Source organism: Neodiprion lecontei, chromosome 4, assembly GCF_021901455.1.
Source record: "Neodiprion lecontei isolate iyNeoLeco1 chromosome 4, iyNeoLeco1.1, whole genome shotgun sequence".
Lineage (NCBI taxonomy): Eukaryota > Metazoa > Arthropoda > Insecta > Hymenoptera > Diprionidae > Neodiprion > Neodiprion lecontei.
In genome coordinates, this window is record NC_060263.1 from 29293825 (window position 1) to 29312262 (window position 18438).

General features: G+C 41.6%; 1 protein-coding gene across 2 annotated transcripts; it reads left to right on the forward strand.

Moving 5' to 3' along the window:
- The first annotated feature begins 2624 nt into the window (after positions 1-2624).
- Positions 2625-6613, forward strand: LOC124293960. Of its 2 annotated transcripts, XM_046737042.1 has the most exons (4): positions 3297-3420; positions 3866-4694; positions 5233-5623; positions 5693-6613. In XM_046737042.1, the coding sequence occupies exons 2-4, from the start codon at positions 3867-3869 to the stop codon at positions 5995-5997; spliced, it is 1524 nt and encodes a 507-aa protein (XP_046592998.1). In that variant the 5' UTR covers positions 3297-3420; position 3866; the 3' UTR covers positions 5998-6613. The 2 variants fall into 2 exon arrangements, with proteins under 2 accessions (XP_046592997.1, XP_046592998.1); XM_046737041.1 differs by having other exon boundaries at positions 2625-4694.
- Positions 6614-18438: the final 11825 nt, after the last annotated feature.

Here is an 18438-nt window from a genome sequence, read left to right on the forward strand (position 1 = left end):
TTTCTCCGCGAGTAACGGAGCCGAGGGGTTTATCACTCATGTAATAGTTGGGACAGCTGCAAATGTAATGTCCATGCAATGGTATGTAATCTCAGTACAATACCATGAAATATTCGTGTAATATCATGCAATAGTAGTGTAACGCCGTGTAATACTGTGCGATAGTTATGTAATACCCTGTAATAGTCATGCAATATCATGCAAATACCATGTAATAGTCGTGTAATATTATGTAATGGTGGTTGCAATAGTCATGAAATACCATGAAATACCTGTGTAATACAGCATGTAATAGTCATGTAATACCTGCGCGCGCAGTACCAAGCGCATGCGCTTTACAGTGTTTACCGGATTCGTGACATAACCTTGAAATTCGTATTGGCAACTGTTTGTATAACCTATGGACCGTTATTTCTCGACTTGATTGTGTGAGTCTGCCGGCTACAACACGTGAATGACGGAAAGGTACGTACTTAATTTAATCTGTCGCTTAGATCTGGCAAATATTCAATTATTTCTTGCTGACCTGTACAAAAGTTACAGGCAATTGAATTTCAGCGGTTTTTGTTATATAAATATAAGTAAATATACCTTAGCATGGGTGACGTGATATTGTTGTAATTTCCGATCCGTTGTATTGCTTCTAAGTTTGCGTCAATCCAAGAGAAAAGAAAGAATATGACCTAATTTTTTTACCACCTACCAATTTATGAAATGAAAAATAAAAGAAAAATCCTAACTGTCGCATAGTGCAGGACAGAATCATCTACAAGTGCTCAAAAATTGTGACACACTATCAATTATTTCAATTAAATTCCAAATAGATTCAATAATTATGCGTTTTTCAATTGACTTCATGAAAACATACGATTTCGTTGAAAGTTCTAAGAAATCAGATCTCTATCAGTTTGTCCTGGTTCCTTACTCATTGTTCATTCCAGAAGTGTCACAAATTGTACTATATTTTGGAATCAATCACTCTAGTTGACATTCACAATGTCAGCAGGTAACTGTGATGTTTGATCTAAAACTAGCTTGGAGTTAGGCATGGAGGAATCAGCGAGCAAGGCAGAAAAGGAGAGTATGGCGAAGACCATCGCTGGAAATGTTAAAGAACAAAAGTTTTGGGTCGTAATTAGGAAGGAACTTGGAGTTGATCCACCGTTGTACCTGAAGCATCTCCTCACCTGTCTGGGTTTCGATTCAGCGGCCGCTCTGAAAAACCTTTCAAGCGAAGCCTTTCTAGAAATGGAGAAATTTGCCCAAACTGACATGCTGGGATTGTTAGGCGAAGATGGTTACACAAAATCAGACTTCTTCGGTATCTACAGTAATACACCTGAACAATTCCGCATACTACGAGGACATAGGTTTTGCCTCTTCGAAATTCAGAAGTATATTATAGAAAAGGGGTTGAACCATTTTGCTACGGCCGAACAGGATATTAATGAAAAATTAACTAACATCAAAGCAAAAAAAGAAACCAAGGAAACGCTAAAAGCTGTATCGGGAAAAAAATCAGATCCACAGTCACGAAAATCACAGGACTTATTGAGTGAAGAAGATCAATTATACATGCTCATTAAAAATTGGTTTTCTAAGCAACCAGATGGTGAAGAAACCTTCAAAGATTATTTAGAAAGCCCTAAAAATCGGTATATAGAGGTATCTGTCAAAGAAGACGTTGACGAAGAAATTACCTATTCGGGGAAAATATCGTGTTGCCTGTGTAAAACTAAAATTACCGCGCATAAAGCCGAATACGGGAAATCAGTACCGAGGAAAACTCGTTGGGTATGTCAAAATTTTATGAAGCACGTAAAGGAAAAACATTTGACTTTGAACCCTGTGGAAAATTCGAAGGAAAATTTATTTCCTCGCAAGCATAACAATAGCAATAAAATTGATACAAAATCGGGTCAGGCGGAAAAAAATACAGCAAATGTTCTCAAAAACGTCGTCGCTAACACTACAGCTTTTACTTCTAGTTGTAAAAAGGTTCAACCCGAGGTTCAACCACTTATTACGGATGTATTCGATAAAGGCACCAATGACAATGATAACTGGAATACAAATGCTAGTTTGAGCGACAGTATCGCAAACAAGAACCAGAAGCTCGGCCAAAATTTACCAAGAATTATCGAAGACGTGAAATTAGTCACACCCGTTGAAATAAGAAGGGATATTATTAAAATTGAAAAAAGCAGGGGAAAAAGGCATATTACTAGAGAAATTGAGAGTGATGACGAAACGGAAGCGAAACCTACTAAACGGTCGAAAAATCGAATTGAAAGCGATGAAGAACTCGAAGTATCTGCACGTGACAAGCCAAATGATGAATCGGATGTTAGATCACAAGCTGTGATAGTTGAAAGTACAAATGATGAGTTACAGGGGGAATTCAACCTCGGAATAATGTAAAAGGGGTTCTTTGTTCCGAGAAAATTCTATCAACCCCATTGACTAGTAATACCAAAAATACTAAGACTATAGATACAAAAAGTTCCGACTGTGAAAAAAAAATTAAAAAAGATCTAAGAACTAGAAGTGACAAATCCTACCGACAAAGAGTGAAGAGTATTACTACAGAGAGAACGATTCCATATTATTTTCCAACATTGAACGAAATGGAATTGCTGTTGAAATATAATGCAGAATTAAAGGATTGCGTGAAAAATTTATTAGCACAATCGGCATCGAAAAAATTAACGAAGTCTTGTCCAACAGTCAATGAAAACAGTAAAAGTAACTTGTTAGTACGAAAATTGATGAGAATTTCTGACAAACAAAGTCAGGCCGAATCTTGCGGGAACAGATACGATTGCACAGTGAAAAAGTTTGCATCGTATATTTTCATGATTGGTGGAAGATTGTCGTACGAAACGTTATGCGCGAACTTGCCTCTACCATCCCCCTCATCTGTCAGTCGGTATTTGTTAGAAAACGGACCAGACATCATTGAAGGGCAGCTTCGATTGCAGGAATTGAAAAATTACTTAATCAAGGCCGACCTGCCTCTAGTCATATGGGTAAGCGAAGATGCGACGCGTATTACTGGCACCGTGCAATATGACCCAAAAACTAACCAATTAATTGGGTTGGTATTACCAACAGATAAAAATGGAATGCCTAAGTGCAAATCTTTCATGGCAACGTCACCAAAAGTAATGGAAGAAACGATGCAAAATATTCCAATTGCTTCTTTGGCGTACACAATTATGGCACAGCCTTTACAAAAAAATGCGGCGTCATTTTGTCTGTGCATATTTGGAACCGACAATAAATTCACAGCCGAACACGTGCTTAACAGATTCCAATTTATTTACGAACAATGTCAGCAATTCGGAATAAGAGTATTAGGATTTTCTTCGGATGGTGATCCAAGATTGTTAAAAGCGATGAGGATTGAAAGCCAAATAGGTATTTCGAATCTTGATTTACTCTTTGGTAAAGAAAATTGGACATGGTTCAACAGTGAATTTTGCAGTGAGTACTTTGTTTGCCAGGATACTGTACACATTGGTACAAAGCTAAGAAATCGCTTCATCAAAAACTCAATTGTTCTGCCGATGGGAAACAATATAGCGACTGTTAGTCACCTGAAACTATTGATACAGTCACAATCTAAAGACAAACACCAGATAACTTATTCTGACTTGGACCCAAAGGATAAAATGAATTTCCCTTCTGTTCAAAAAATATGTCAAGAAAATGTCAGAAAATTACTCAATGATACAGTACCTGGCAGCGAAGGAACATGTCAGTATTTGAAAATACTACATAACACCGTAGTTTCATACATCGATTCTGAATTAACGCCGTTGGAAAGAATATTTAGCATCTGGTATTCTGTGTTTTGTTTAAGGATGTGGCGTGCATGGATTTCGGCAAATGACAGTTACACTTTGGGCAAAAATTTTATAACTTCCAACTGTTACACATGCATTGAAATAAATGCTCATACGCTTATTGACGTCATCATACGCCTGAGAGATTCGGACCAACCAGAACTCTTCCTGCCATCTTTATATAGTAGTCAACCATGTGAAAGCTTTTTCCGACAAGTCCGTTCAATGTCATCCACGTACTCGACTATTGTCAACTGCAGCATGATGGACATCATTCATCGTCTCAATAGAATTCAAGTACAAAATGAAATCATCATCGAAGAGTCAGAAAATATTATATTTCCAAGATTTAGGGAGAGAAAAAGTGTAATCAATGTCAACACATATCCACTACCTTCTAATCAAGAAATACAGAAAACCGTTGAAGACGCGAAATGTCGAGCTATTGAAGATCTCGGGAACCTTGGTATATTTTTCAACAATATCTTATGTACACTGCCTTTTTCTGCAAAGTCTATTCAACTAGACTCAGACGACGAATCTGACAGCGAAGAAATCAGCGAGGAAACGGAGAGCGCAAATGAAGACACTATATCTGCAGAACTTGAACATGATATGATTACGTTGCAGTCTGTAACAGGAACTTTGGAACTCAAAAATTACTCCACCCAAACAGTTCAACTAAATGAAACGAGTCCATTTGCAGTCGTGCGTGATTCGTCGCAAGCCGAATACGTCGTTAGAAAATCGTCCATTTGTTGGCTGCTTAATAAAACCAAGCACCGTTTAAGTAGCGACAGACTTCAGAGAGTACGAGAAATCGAACTGCCGCATTTGTCCAAGAAGGTACTTATTAGCTTGATATTAACTCTTCCTAAATAAGTAATGAATATCTTTCCTTATGACCCAGACTCATTAAAATACTGCGGAAAATGTCCTACCTACACCTAGAAAAAAAATATAATGCAGCATTATTCTATGGTAAATGTATAACCCCAACGAATAGAGTTGTATAATTTATGCGGCAATTGGTTGAGATTCTAAATTTTTAGGAGGTTGAAGTTCGTAACGTTAACGAGACGATACAATTTGAAGAAAATCGCCATTTTGCAACTTTAGAATTTTTTAGAAATGCAGTAATCAATAAATAGTGGCTTGAATCAAGCAAAGTCAACCCACATCAGAACTACAGCCTCTGTAAAGCAATTACGAAGTTGAAAAACATAGTTTTTTTTCAAATAATGTGTCGTTACGTTAACGTTACGAACTTCAACCTCATAAATTTTTTAGATTCCATCATTGGCACATCCTGTCGTTGTGATGACTACAAAAAGTGTTAATTTTCAACTTCTTGGTTCTCCGTATAATGTTATTGTTTTTCTAGGAATCAGCTACTAGATCAAATACTGTCGAAGAGAATCCGGAAATAAGTATAGGGACATGGATGCTTTTTAGAGAAGACACTGAGGCAGAAACGAAATACAGAGTAGGCCTTGTTCTTGGATTCGTCTATCTAACTGGAAAAACAGACCCACAAAGAGAATACTCCAGATTAAGCGCTGACGTCAATAATGAAAGTATTGGCGTACTATGTACCTGGTATAGATTAATAAGTTCTAGTCTCCGTCCGGCACCAGTGGGGTCACATGATTACAAATGCATTTCTGGATATATGCGAACTTTACCAACACCACAGATAGTTGATGGGCATATTTTTTATTCGGATTTAGTTTTGAAACTAATCCTCGAGATTATTCCTACAACTTCACTCCAAGGTAATACTGCTGTGAAAAAATTTCATTTGAAATCATTGCACGTCTGGTTACAACGTTTTGAATTTTCAGGTAAAGATGCAAATATCGGAAATTTTGTGCTGATCGAATTTCTCACCAAAAAAACCAAAAAATACTACATCGGCGTTGTTAAAAGTATCCAATCAAGAGACAGAGATTGCGAGGAAGATTATGAAGTCAAATTCATGCGAAAAGTGACGAATTCGTCGAGCTCCATATTCGTTTTTCCAGATGTGGACGATACAAGTTATGTAACAGGAGATCAAATAAAGCTAATTCTGAGCAACCCGAAAATTGACCGAAGACGTCATCATGTATTCAGTGATTCTGATTTGTTAGAGTACGCTGTGATTTAAAAGTTAATTGAAGATCGTCTCAATTGCTAAAAAATATATATAATTATGTATCGTTAACCTCTCCAGAGTACTATTAGCATAAATATACAGAGAATATTATTATAATATATAAATTATGGTTGCGTTGAATTATTCTTTACTATATTTAAAGGTTGATTTGCAAATTTTATTATGAAATTTAGAGGGTAAAAGAGGTTATAAAAAAATAGTTGCAATAAACTATTTAATGTAATTCAAGCAAGACTTCAGGGATGCAATTAATGACAGTGAGACAAAAACCATTGTTAATAGGTATACTGAGAAATACTCATCTTACAGTAATATAATGTGTATCTATATAAATATATAATAGTCATGTAATAGTCTTGTAATAGTTGTATAATTAGTATGCAATAGTCATGCAATGGTCATGTAATTCATGTAATACTATGTGTAATACATATGCAATACGTATGTAATACTTGTGCACTATCTGTGGAATACGTGCAATACTTATGGGATACTTATGCAATACATGCAATACTATTGTAATCCCTATGCCATACATGTAATACCAGTGTAATAACTATGTAATATGTGAAATACATATGCAATGGTGTCATACTTGGGACAGTCATTATGAGAGTGGTAAGCCCCTCGAACGGAGCTGCAGACGATGGATGTCTGCGTCGATATTGAAGTATTCATACAAAATTGTTACGCTTGATCGCCGGGGTGAAAACTAAGTAGATTTCACGTGAGACAAACTTGAACTCAGGAAGATATTGATCAATAAAGTAAAAAGGGTTGAGAATTATTTGGATTTTATTTGAGATAAAATTTGGGGGACGAGGTATAAATAGACCTATGTATAAATATAACATCGTGGCCTGTTACAAAAAAGGTAAATCGAAACAGGGGAGCGAAAAGTACAACAAAGACACGCCGACGCTGAAGTCGTATACAGAAAACCAGCATATTGCCCGGGATCAAAAGTATTCACGATACTTGCGTCGTTATTTGGGCGAACGAAGGGGTCGACGAGAGGCCAGAAGGACCGGAGGGCCCGTTATGGCGGCATCGAGTGCATCGCTAATATTGGCGCACTGGGCTGCCCGGTGCTTGGTTGAACACAATAAACCGCACATGCAGCCCGTTCGAAACATCAAACTAAACGGAACAGGGTCAATTATGCCCCAAATTGCCACTACTCTTCCCCGCCCGCAATCCTCCACCGCGAATTTCATTCATCCATGATAATCAGGCGGGATATAAATTTTTCAAAATGAAAGTTTGGAAGATGGACTTTGCAATCTTCTCCCAAGTTCAGCGCATCGTGTGTAAAAAATGAGTGACAACTTTACCTGCCAATTTCAAGCGAGGCTCATCTCAAGCCTCCCAATCGAAGGAACGCTGATTTTTCAGCAACCTATACAGTGATTTCTTGGAGCATGTGACTCGTCCAAATATTTTCTACTCTCCATTTGTTGAGCGGTTCAGAAGTTCAAGTATAAGGAGCTTGAAGGTGGAGAGGCGGAGGCTCAGACAGAGCTGGGAGGATTTGAAAATAGCCCGGAGCTTGCAACGGATGCGTTGTTTCCCTCGCGATGTGGCCGAAGAATATTACCCGTCACGTCTAACGTGGCACTTATTACTCTTCTCTGGGCCGGCCGGACGTTGCATCGGTCGGCGTGACTAACGGATGAAACGGACCCTCGGGAGTTGTAGACCTGATTGACAACGGGAGTGCCTCTCTCTTACACGTCTCTTTGACTGGCTCTCCTACCGATATCGATGATGCCCGATGGGATGATCGGAAGAGCTGCGCGGCGTCGGCGGGGATTGCGTTTAATAGAGTGGTCGATGATGGATGGCGAGCACGGGCCGATATTACTTATTTGTACAAGCGGTCCGCCGAGAATTCCGTGCATTCGACTGCCGCCGATCGTCGAGGGGCTCGGATAATGTTGGCATAGCGCAACTGACGGGACTCGCCTCTGCTATCCTGGACCTTGTTTGCGATCCAACCTTACCGCGGATCTCCTATCCTTACACCCCTCGACCAATCGTATTGCCTAACTGCGTTATATTACCCACGACGGGCACGTGGATCGTAGAAATATTGATCGATCGACCATTGAAGCCTCCAAGATCTTGTCACAGAACGAGAATCACTACCGCACCGTATAATCGCCCGCCTCGGTTTGCCGTTTTGGCAGCAACCCGCTGTTCAAATCTTTCTCAGTGTGGCTAGCTGGACTATTTCATCCCAAGCTTCGGGTTCAATTAATATCGATACCCCTATTCTATTCATCTTTGTATTCATGGAAAGAGACGGAAGAAGATGAGACGAATGGTCGGTCACGTGGAGCTGAGGTTTCAACTGGACTAATGCTGCCTGTCTGCGTTTACGTCTTTTTTGAAATTGAGACATCCTTCGAAAACTGGCAAGGCTCCAACAATTGTTGCGTTATGTACAAAGTAACCCGGATAAGCTTAAGAGGTGTTTTCTGTACTGGAAATAGCGGGTGCTTTATACAGTTTTCATTTGATTTTCATACAATTGTCCGATATTTCGCGTGAAATCCACGGCTAGATGCCATTTCACAAATTCTCATTGATGCGAAACTTTTTCGAAATCCAATATCTTCTTCGGCGTTTATGTTAGGCACATCTTCTATTCCATCGTCTTGATGTATTGTATGGAAGGAATTTAAAACGTTCAGTTTTATTGTAAATTTCAACTTATTCCATATCCGTACGAATTTTCTCTGTTCTTCAGGATCGGAAATTTTTGATGGTGAAGTATCTCTGACATTGATGTTCTTTTAGTTTTTCTCTGCTACATTGCAATTTCAGCTGCAACACAATTGCGGTTCACAAAAAACGTTTCAGTTTGAGAAGGTGTACACCGTAAAAGATGAAAGATATTTTCGAAGCTGCAGCCAACGGCAAGATTCAGATATAATTAATTCCACGTTAAGCGAGTTAAAAGTATGCGTTGTCGGATTGTGAGCGTTGATGATATCCGAGAAATAGCTTGTGGCACTTGGAAGACTTTGACGTCTTCATCTCGTAATTAGAAACCCCGTAACTTTGACCGCCGATAAAAAGAAGTTTCTTCCTTCAATTTTATCCTGTATTTTCTACCATTTTTTTTTCTTTTTTTTTTGTTATTTTCTTACTCAACTTTGTCCTGAGTAATTTCAAGCTTTAGTTTCAACATTGAATCAAACGAAAACTCGAAAATTTCGCCAGAGTTTACCTACCTTCCCAGCAAGCGACCGCGGGTGGCTCGGGTAGTGCTTGTATCGCCTTGGGAGTTGAGCAGTGAAAACTAGTTGAGCCACCGGGCGATATATAAAGTTAGTAGAAATTACATCTGCATATTAATTAAGAGTTTCAATGCTGGAGATCATTTAACAGCTGAGTTATATAGGAAAGTTGTCGAGAAGAGTTTTACTTTATTCTATTGTAATGGTAAAACCGTGTCTAGTATAATAATAATATTACTGAATACTTCTCATTACTCGAGATCGCTGCAAGGGCCGGGCCGCCGACACTTCTGTTAATATATTCACGGTGCAATCCCATCCAGATGCTTGAATATTCCGCTCGGATAAAAGAACGGGGCTAAAAATCAAACTAAGTCGAAATTTGCCCGTCATGAAGCAGGCTGCAATTAGCCTCGGGTGAAAATTAACAAGTGCTTCTCATCGCCCCTCATACGCAGCTCGTACATACAATATTTTACACACACACCTGTGACGTCGTCGGCACGTGTCGCACCTCATTCGACGAGTTCAAAAGCGAGCTCAGCCATTTTCCGGAGTAAAAGATCAACGGAACAGTTCCGGAAAAGAGAAGAAAAAGGAGCGCTGATCCTGCCAGGTGAGAGAGTTTAACCCTCAATTCTAACCACCTTCGGGTTACTCGGTGCGAAGACTTCAGAGGACGGAACGGTTGCTACATTCCTTTCAAATGAGTGCTCTGGTCGATTTGGACGTTGACGTATACATATATCTCCAAGTATTAAGGTCTACCTATTTCAGAAGCGAAAAAAGGCTTAAACAGCCCAATTTTATACATAATTCTGAACAAAACTACTTCAATTCGTTACCATTTAACGCAGAAATAAACAAATGACATGGATTTTACGAAATCGCAGTAGTGAATTCGTCGAATTCGCAAAAATACGAAACGGCAATGGTAGATTCGTAGAATTCATGTAATTTCTTTATTACTGCGTCAAACGAAAATGTATCGAAGTGTTTTTCTTCAGAATTGTGTATAGAACGGCGCTGTTACGCCATTTTTCGCTCTTGAGATAAGCAGACTTTGATATTTGGAGATACATACGCCAACGTCGAAATCGACCAGGGTACCCTCTTAAATGTGTTCAACTTCGTTCTCCAATTGCCTTCAGGTTTTGAACGGTGAAACGTGTCGAGTGGACGCCAAAATATTCGATGATCGTCAGAGTAGTGGATGAGGAGGAAAAAATCTGCCTTTCTAAAGTCTTGTTCGTTGCGTAACCGAGAATCATCGCACGACTTTGTTGTCGGTTGGTAACTTGATCGATCGATATATCGATGGCTATCGAAAATTTGACGAAGCAATGTGCGAACAGTGATTGCCGTGAACCGTGGGGCGGAAGACGAGGCTCGTTCGCTATCGAAACTAACTTTGAAACTAATTCCAATTCCAGTTGCGTTTCTGGATGGGAAACTGTAACGAGTTACGTGGCAAGTTTTGTGGGAGTTTATGAATGCAAATTCAGGCACAAAGTGAGTTAGAAATAACAAAAGTTCGGAGTTTCGCGAGGATCGCAACTGAGACGTTGCGCTCTGGGGTTCCGTGAATACACTTTTTGTACCTTCGATATTCAGGTTCTTCAAAGGCTGCATACTCCGTACTCGTACCTTACGTTAACGTTGTACGTAATACGAAGGAGCTCGCGCAGCGTTGAAGCCAAACGGATGGCGTTGCGGACTGCAGCGTTTCCGATCTTCTTTACGGCGTGAAATATTTCTCGATATAAACGAAGAGGCAGGCCGAATAGCAATACTTGAACTCTGAACCCGAGGCGAAAGGGCGCCGGCAGCGAGTCGCTCGCTTCAATCAAGAGGCCGGCGCGAGCCGCGTCACTCGTTTGTATCAATTTGCTCGACGGTGGAGCCGCTATCGCCCGGCATCTACCACCACCTCACCCCCCGACTCCCCGTTTAATCTAATGCCGACGGAGAGCGAGTAATTCGTCGAACAAAGGTGTGTGATTTTTCTTCGCCCCGTACGCCTACTTTGCGCACCGAGTGCGATGAAAAATAAATAATTAAATTCTGTTCGGCGAAAATTGATGCGCGAGAAGGAGAACGGAGAGCAAGAGTGAGGAGAAAGTCCGCCTCGTGCCAAGTCGGGTGAAAGATATCGCGCCTCCAACTTCTTCGTCCGTCATATTCTTAGGCGATAGGAGAAGAAGAAAGCCCGCGTTTACAATATTTACGCCGGAAATACGCCAGTTCTGTTCGTCTGTGAATAACGGTGAAGGATTCTCATTTCCAGAGACAGAAGTTGGGTAAATTCTACTAAGTGATATTGATGTAGTTTCAGGTTTCAGTTGATCGAATGCCAGCGTGAAATTCATGTATTTTACATACGTCTCTGTGATTTTGGAATGAAATAAAACAGCAGGGTATGCAAACTTTCGATTGTCTGATTCTGTATACGTACTTGTACTCTGAAAGAAAAATTATAAAACGAAGTGGTTATGGCTGCATGAAGTATTAGTAACACGCGGTCCGCTTCTTTCGAAAATGTCAATGTAAAATAACGAATTACCGCCGAATCTTTCATTGACGAATATCGACGGAACGACAGCGGAGCACCGACTGACGATGAAACACGGATGCATGATGAAAGAGGCGGGCAGGAGGTGATAAAAGATTTAGCTACGTAACTTTTGAGTGACCCGTGACTAATGGACCCCGCGATATTTCAACTCGACGCGGTTAGGTTGGCCCGAGGTTTATTTGGACCGCAGTTTTGAAGCTTTCATGGCGGCATCAATCTGGCCAAACGAGGGTTAAATGAACTGGATTCCTTAATACTTTCTCCCGTTTCATTCATTTGCGGGCATTATCTGCAGGCGGGAATTTAGGTTTTAACGATGGAAATAAAAGCGCGACGGGGCGGGGATTTATGTCTACTTAATTTTGCAGAACTTGAGTTCTGCAGCAGAAACTACGATCCTGGTTTTGACCCAGATATCTCTGCAGGCTGGAATTACATCTCCCTGTAAGATGGAGCTCTGCAATCAGCTGATATATTATCAAAGGCAAGGAAATATATCAGCTAAGGTGGGTATACCACGCACCTGGCAGATCACGAATCACGCGTAATTTTCACAGGTAAGGAACAAGCGCCCCGTTTTCGTCGGTGGGATCTTTCTTCCGATTGTGAGAAACGTTCCAAATCTAATTGCCGGACGAGAATCGGCGGAAAAAAGGCCTGAGCTGTACTCTCTGTCTCTCGCTCTCTCTTGGATCGGACAATAAAAAGGATATCGCTTGCCCGCGACGCTTTGTCTTCCCCCTTTTGTTTACCGTCTCAATACACAAAATACGAGAAGGCCGAGACGGAGCAAAGACGAAGGGGCGGCGGGCGGATCAGAAGCGTTTGACAATATTTTGCCGTGCCCCCAAAGACGGAGGCTTAAAGCCCCTTGACGACGATTTTCGGGACTTTTTTACCCCTCGTCTGTGCCGCAGCGCACGCGTAATTACCGTATCGTTATACGCCCGGAAGAATAAACCGGTGAAAACGCCGAATGGTCGGTATACGGAGAGGGCGGAAGGCTGATGCTAACTCTTTACTCGAGAGTCGAGTGTGCGTGTATTCCGGTTCGCCTTCGCTCTCACCGCAAACCCTTGCATTGCCCGTTTATCCGGTACCTACAAACCCGGACGCATTCTCGCGTCAAGTGGACCAGCTGCATTTAATCATGTTGGTAATACACCGCTGCGTTCATTGCCGTATAATAGTCCGTCTAGGAGTGCCCGTTCTTGAGTCGAGTTCCGATTTGTTATTAACGATCGATTGACGTGACAAAGAAAATCTCACAATCAGTGGCGTCAAAGAGTGCCCCGAATCAAATCGTTTGTATGTCGCGCGATTTTCAACTTGGAAAGAATTACTCTTTATTCGCAGTTATAATTGAGTTTTAGAGGCTGGGTTAATTTTTGGTAATTCTTGGGGGTGTTGGGAGATTATCGGAATCGAACGATTTTGTAAAATTCCGCCTTAAGATGCAGAATTTTACGGTAGTCCCATCATATTTCCGAGTTATCGCTCGATGGACGAATATTGTTTTGCTCAAAAATTGACGTGAAATTGATATTCTTCACAAGCTCTTCCATTCATGCGGGAAATATGTTGAAATATGGATGCGAGCGAAGGGTGAGTGTTTTCTTTGCCGCTGGTGTAACGATCGTCATGAGGAAAGATACGGCACATACGGCTGTAATAGAAACTTCCGTCGACAGAGTGCATGTGTAAAATTGTGAAAGCATTCGTATCAATGAAACGAAAAAGTATGAGCATCGACAAGGAAAGTTGTGAAAATGTTCACTCAACGCTTTCATCACGTTTCATTCAGTTTTATATCTGTCCGTTTATTGTTTCGAGGCATTACCCCAAAATAGCGAGACATAGAGCCACCTAGTGATTTTTCAGAAATTAAATTCTCTGCGTCACCCATGCTTCTTAACCCTTACGCTGCACACCTTCTGTTTATAAGACTGGTGTCACACTGGGCTCGCTGTAGACCCAACATCAAAAATCATTTCGTAAAAACGGAGGTATTGACTCAAATAACTGTAAATAATTCTGGGATACTCTTTAACCACTATATATTAAGGGAAATTAATTTTCTTCAGCAAAATGAAATTTTGAATACGGAAAAAAAAACATAAAACAAGGAAGTACCAAAAAATTAATCATTCTACTCAAAAAATCATAACTCACTCAATTTTCAGTACTTTGAGCTGAAAATTGACCGAGTAATTCGCAAGATACTGATATTTGAGAAAAAAATATGGAGAAAAAAATGGATATACTCCGAGATGCAAAACAGGTATTTATTTACGTGAGTGAAGTTGAATTTTCGGACAAAGAATGAATTAACGATTTTTACGACATTTAATTAGTTGTCTTGGATCAAATGAAATTATTTTGGGTATCTTTCATATCGAATTTACGGTGCAGATGCCGCGGGGTTATTTCGACCCGGGTGCGCAGCGTAAGGGTTAATATCCTAATGTTGGAGATTCTGTAAAGGAAGTAAATAATAACCAAAGTATAAAATTGAACACGAACCGTCTTTGGCGCGTTTATGTATAACAGGAGAAAATGATTAATTATAAGCGAATAATTGTATTACCATAAACGAGCTCAGCGAGTTGTAATCAGTAATATTAGTTCACTTACAGTTGCGCAGCGTCTGGTGGTTCATAACAACGTTAACTGCCATCCTTTGCATTACGGTGGAGCATAATTCATTGGGATCCCGTGCAACGCAGCGCGCTTCTGGCGAATATTTTAAGCTCTAAAGTTTATAGAATGCATTAGGACGAGTGCATCGAGTACAAAATGCAATTGCACGATGTCAAGAAGTTGAACCAGCCCAGACGGTTAATGATCCTACAGCGAACGCAGCAAGTTTTGGGAAAGAAATTGTTGGCATTATGCGATGACCCAAAGAATCGTTGAAGCCTTATAACGCTAAGTGAAGAAGAAACTAATGGAAGAGTTTACTTCGTAGATATGGAAAGAAAAAATACTTCCCCACTATTCTCGCATCGTACGGTACGACAAAAAGAAATCGCGTATACATATTTTCAACGAGCAGAGTTCGCCTATACAATGTAGATGCATACACGTATATCTTAAATTCTGAAAGGTACGTACCTACCTTTGTGCATCAAGGATCCAATTAGAGTTGCCGCGGTTAGCCACAGAAATCCACGGTTTTCCACTCACAGCAGCACGAGCACTCTTCCTCTTTCTCCTCCCCTTCTTCCTCGGTCGTCTCGACGTACTTCTTACTACCGACATATTTTCAAACAGGGAGTTGACTTTTCGCCGAGAATTCGATAAATTTCGTGGGAAGGGGATGGGAATGGGCGGGGGGGGGGGGGTGGGAGGTGGAATATTAACGAACAATGACTCGACGTGCTGCCCGCAGCGCGGTAGATTGTTGCCGAAGACGGAAAGTGCGCTTGTATCATCTTTATCAGATGAAAGCTCGGACATTGCATTTGACGTTTCAATTCACCCTGATCGTCGGATCTCAACTTCCTGATAATCTCGTTTATTGCTTTTGCATTGTCTACAATTCGAAAATACCGGGGAGAGTGAGGGATCGGGATCCCGGAATGATAGTCCCACAGCTGGCCGATCACCTTCTGCCAGGAATTGACGGTGGATCGGTAAATTCCAAGAATGGGGAAGTTCAAGTTTTCCGGTGACAGGAATGCAAGATTTAATTACGCTAAACTGTATTTAACGAGGGTGGCGGCGGGAGAGGGAAGAGAGAGAGAGAGAGAGAGAGAGAGAGAGAGAGAGAGAGAGAGAGAGAGAGAGAGAGAGAGAGAGAGAGAGAAAGGGACGGAGGCGAGGATGAGAAGGAAGAAGCACTAAATCCAATAATTAGAGCTCCAGCTGTCACCACGTAGGGAGTCGGCAGTTCGTTCATTTGCCGTCAGTGACGCCTTTAATGAAAGGAGTTTATTAGGAGGCAAGACGCGGAGGGTGCTACCCGGATTTGCATCCCTACCCCCTTGTAATTCCCCTCTCCGATATTGGATTAGTCGCCTAGCCTCCTCCTGCAGGATCCGGCTAGGGAACCTCGCTCGAGACTTGGTCGCAGTCTTACTTATTAATCTCACTTCTCCATCGTTCAACGCCGTTCCAAATTTGCGTTGAAAATTCAGCCAAACTTTGCCAATCGCTGGCCATGCTGCACCCTCAAAAACCTTGAACCGCGAACCTTAGAACCGGGCCGATTCATTGGCGTAACTGTTATTATCCATTAGCGCTAATATTTCGCATCATTCCCGTTACGAATTATTGCAAACGATCGCGCCTGTGTGTTTTTGACAGCCATACGGTAATTTGCATTCCACTGATTTTCGCACGGGTGAATTTCAGTAATTCGAACGGTTTTGTAGCGTGTACCAAAATATTCGATCCAATATACCTGATTGTAATCGAGTTTGGTGCGGGCCGTGTAGGGACGTCCCTGGAAGTTGATATCCAGAAATTGGCCCCGCCTTGGAGGTGATTTTCCTATTAGCAGGGCCGCCTACTTCCTGGATCGTTGTATAATACACGCTGGGCAAATAACGCGGTTAGACATTGCCGTAACAACTTCTGGACCGGGGCAAGGCAAGTACTCGGCAATCGTTCTCTATTATTGGGTCGGATTCGGATAACACCACGTGTTTTATCATCGCTTTAGCGAAATCGTGACATTTCTATCCGTAATCCGAATGTACGGTAAACGTCGGTCTCATTCATTCTCATGGTAGAGCAAGGACGTAACTGCGATGAAGTCGACAACTGTGAACAAGATAGTATTTACACCTCGTAGTACGTGACGATATTACAAAAGCGGAAGTGCGACTTGAAACTTGAAAAACTAAAATATTGCCGTCCTCATATTTTCAACTTGACAAACACTCGCAGGCACAGAAATTAAACGACGAGATATCAGCGGTGTTAGAATGAATTCTTTGTCAGTATTATCGTCGCGATAATTGTTATTGTGCGCTCTTTCCTGCCCTCAAAGCGAAATGTTACACCAGGCAAGAATTAGCGCCGCGCGGTCTCTTTGTAGTTACGTAAACGGCTAAAATTAGTATTATAATTGAAATAACAATAATTAGCGGTGGGCAAGATTTATCATACTCGTAAAGTGTCTACAGGCATAGCGATAAAATAACAAAATTGGTAGTTTAATATTTACGCTCGGTAAGTGTGTTGCCCGTTTTCGTAAATTGAAATTCTTCCCAGTTAATTCTAAATCGTATCTTTCCGAGTTTCCCCGTCAGATATTCTCGTACCTTTGAGTAACGGAAACTGTTCGCGACGTAAGCACGTTACGTTGAAACAAACAAACGACTGTGGCACGCAACAAAAATCATCGTCGATGTAGGTATTCTCATATTATCGACTAATTTTCAACTAAGCTTGCGTTTGACCCGGACAGACCTAATCGCCGAGGATCAGCCCGACGAATTTTACGGCATTACCGGCACGGCGGTCACTTGGGTATAAGAGAGAAGAACTCTACCCGAGAAATATACTAAGGCGATCATACTAAATCTGAGTCAGTAGCACTCAGGTAGCTCCATGTTGGCTATAATAAAACAAAAGCGATTTATTGCTCCGGTAACAACAAGAGTAAAGGCTATCCCTTATACTTTGAACCGTTTTACCGTTGCCCGCTGCCTCTGCCATACGACTCACGTATAGAAGGCGGAACAGCGTGGCTAGGAGACTTTGAAATCGACTCGTCGCGTCGACTATTCCTTTCTTTTTATCATTTTTTTTTTATTTCGACAGTGGACCAGTTTCACGGTTACTTTTCACCTCTATAATTTCTCGTCTTATACCTCCCCCTGCAGGGAATATAAGTACAAGACCTCGCACTGCCACGTTTGTTTTAATTAGCACCCGAGGCAGTTAATTTATTCAGTGGATATAAAAGACTTTAAGAGGGTGGGAGGAAGGGAGGGAGGGAGGGAGGGAGGCGAAAGGCCTATTTATATCGACTGTGTATGCCCTGGTAGCTAGTACCCGAGGGCCGGGACCGAAGGTGGCTCTGTTTGACCCCTTGACGTTTCAGCCCCTCGACAATTAATCCCGCCCGCTCGATTAAGCTGCTGTTACGCGTTTAATTAAAAATTCCTTTTTTTTTTAAATGGTTTTTCCTTTATTCCTTCTCTCGCCATTCGTCAACGGGATCCAGGCCGCAGGAACTGGTATGAAAGTTTCGATTTAACGGGAAAAAAATTTGCGCTCTTTTCGGCGACGCATCCACGTTGAAACGTGAAAGGGGTGCAGTGAAAATAATAACAGGCTGTTCACTTCCTTCGCGGTTTTGTCGGTCCCGCCACAGCTATGGCTGCGCTGTTCCACTTGGAAAAGTTTCCCCGTGTAGCGGAGAGTGAGTCAAGAGTGACTCGAGAGTCGGGAGCGTAAACCAAAGGCCCGTCTCGCGTCGAGCCCGTAATAAGAGGAGGTCGCGGACCTTGCACCTGCAAACCGCTGGGGAGCCATTCAACTTGAAAATGACGGCAGTTACGTTGTTACGTGGAGATACACGCGAGGGACGACACCAGTCTCCGCAATGTGGTGCCGGAATTCGTTCTGAGGTGTGCCCGGGTTCTTAGAGGCGGACCT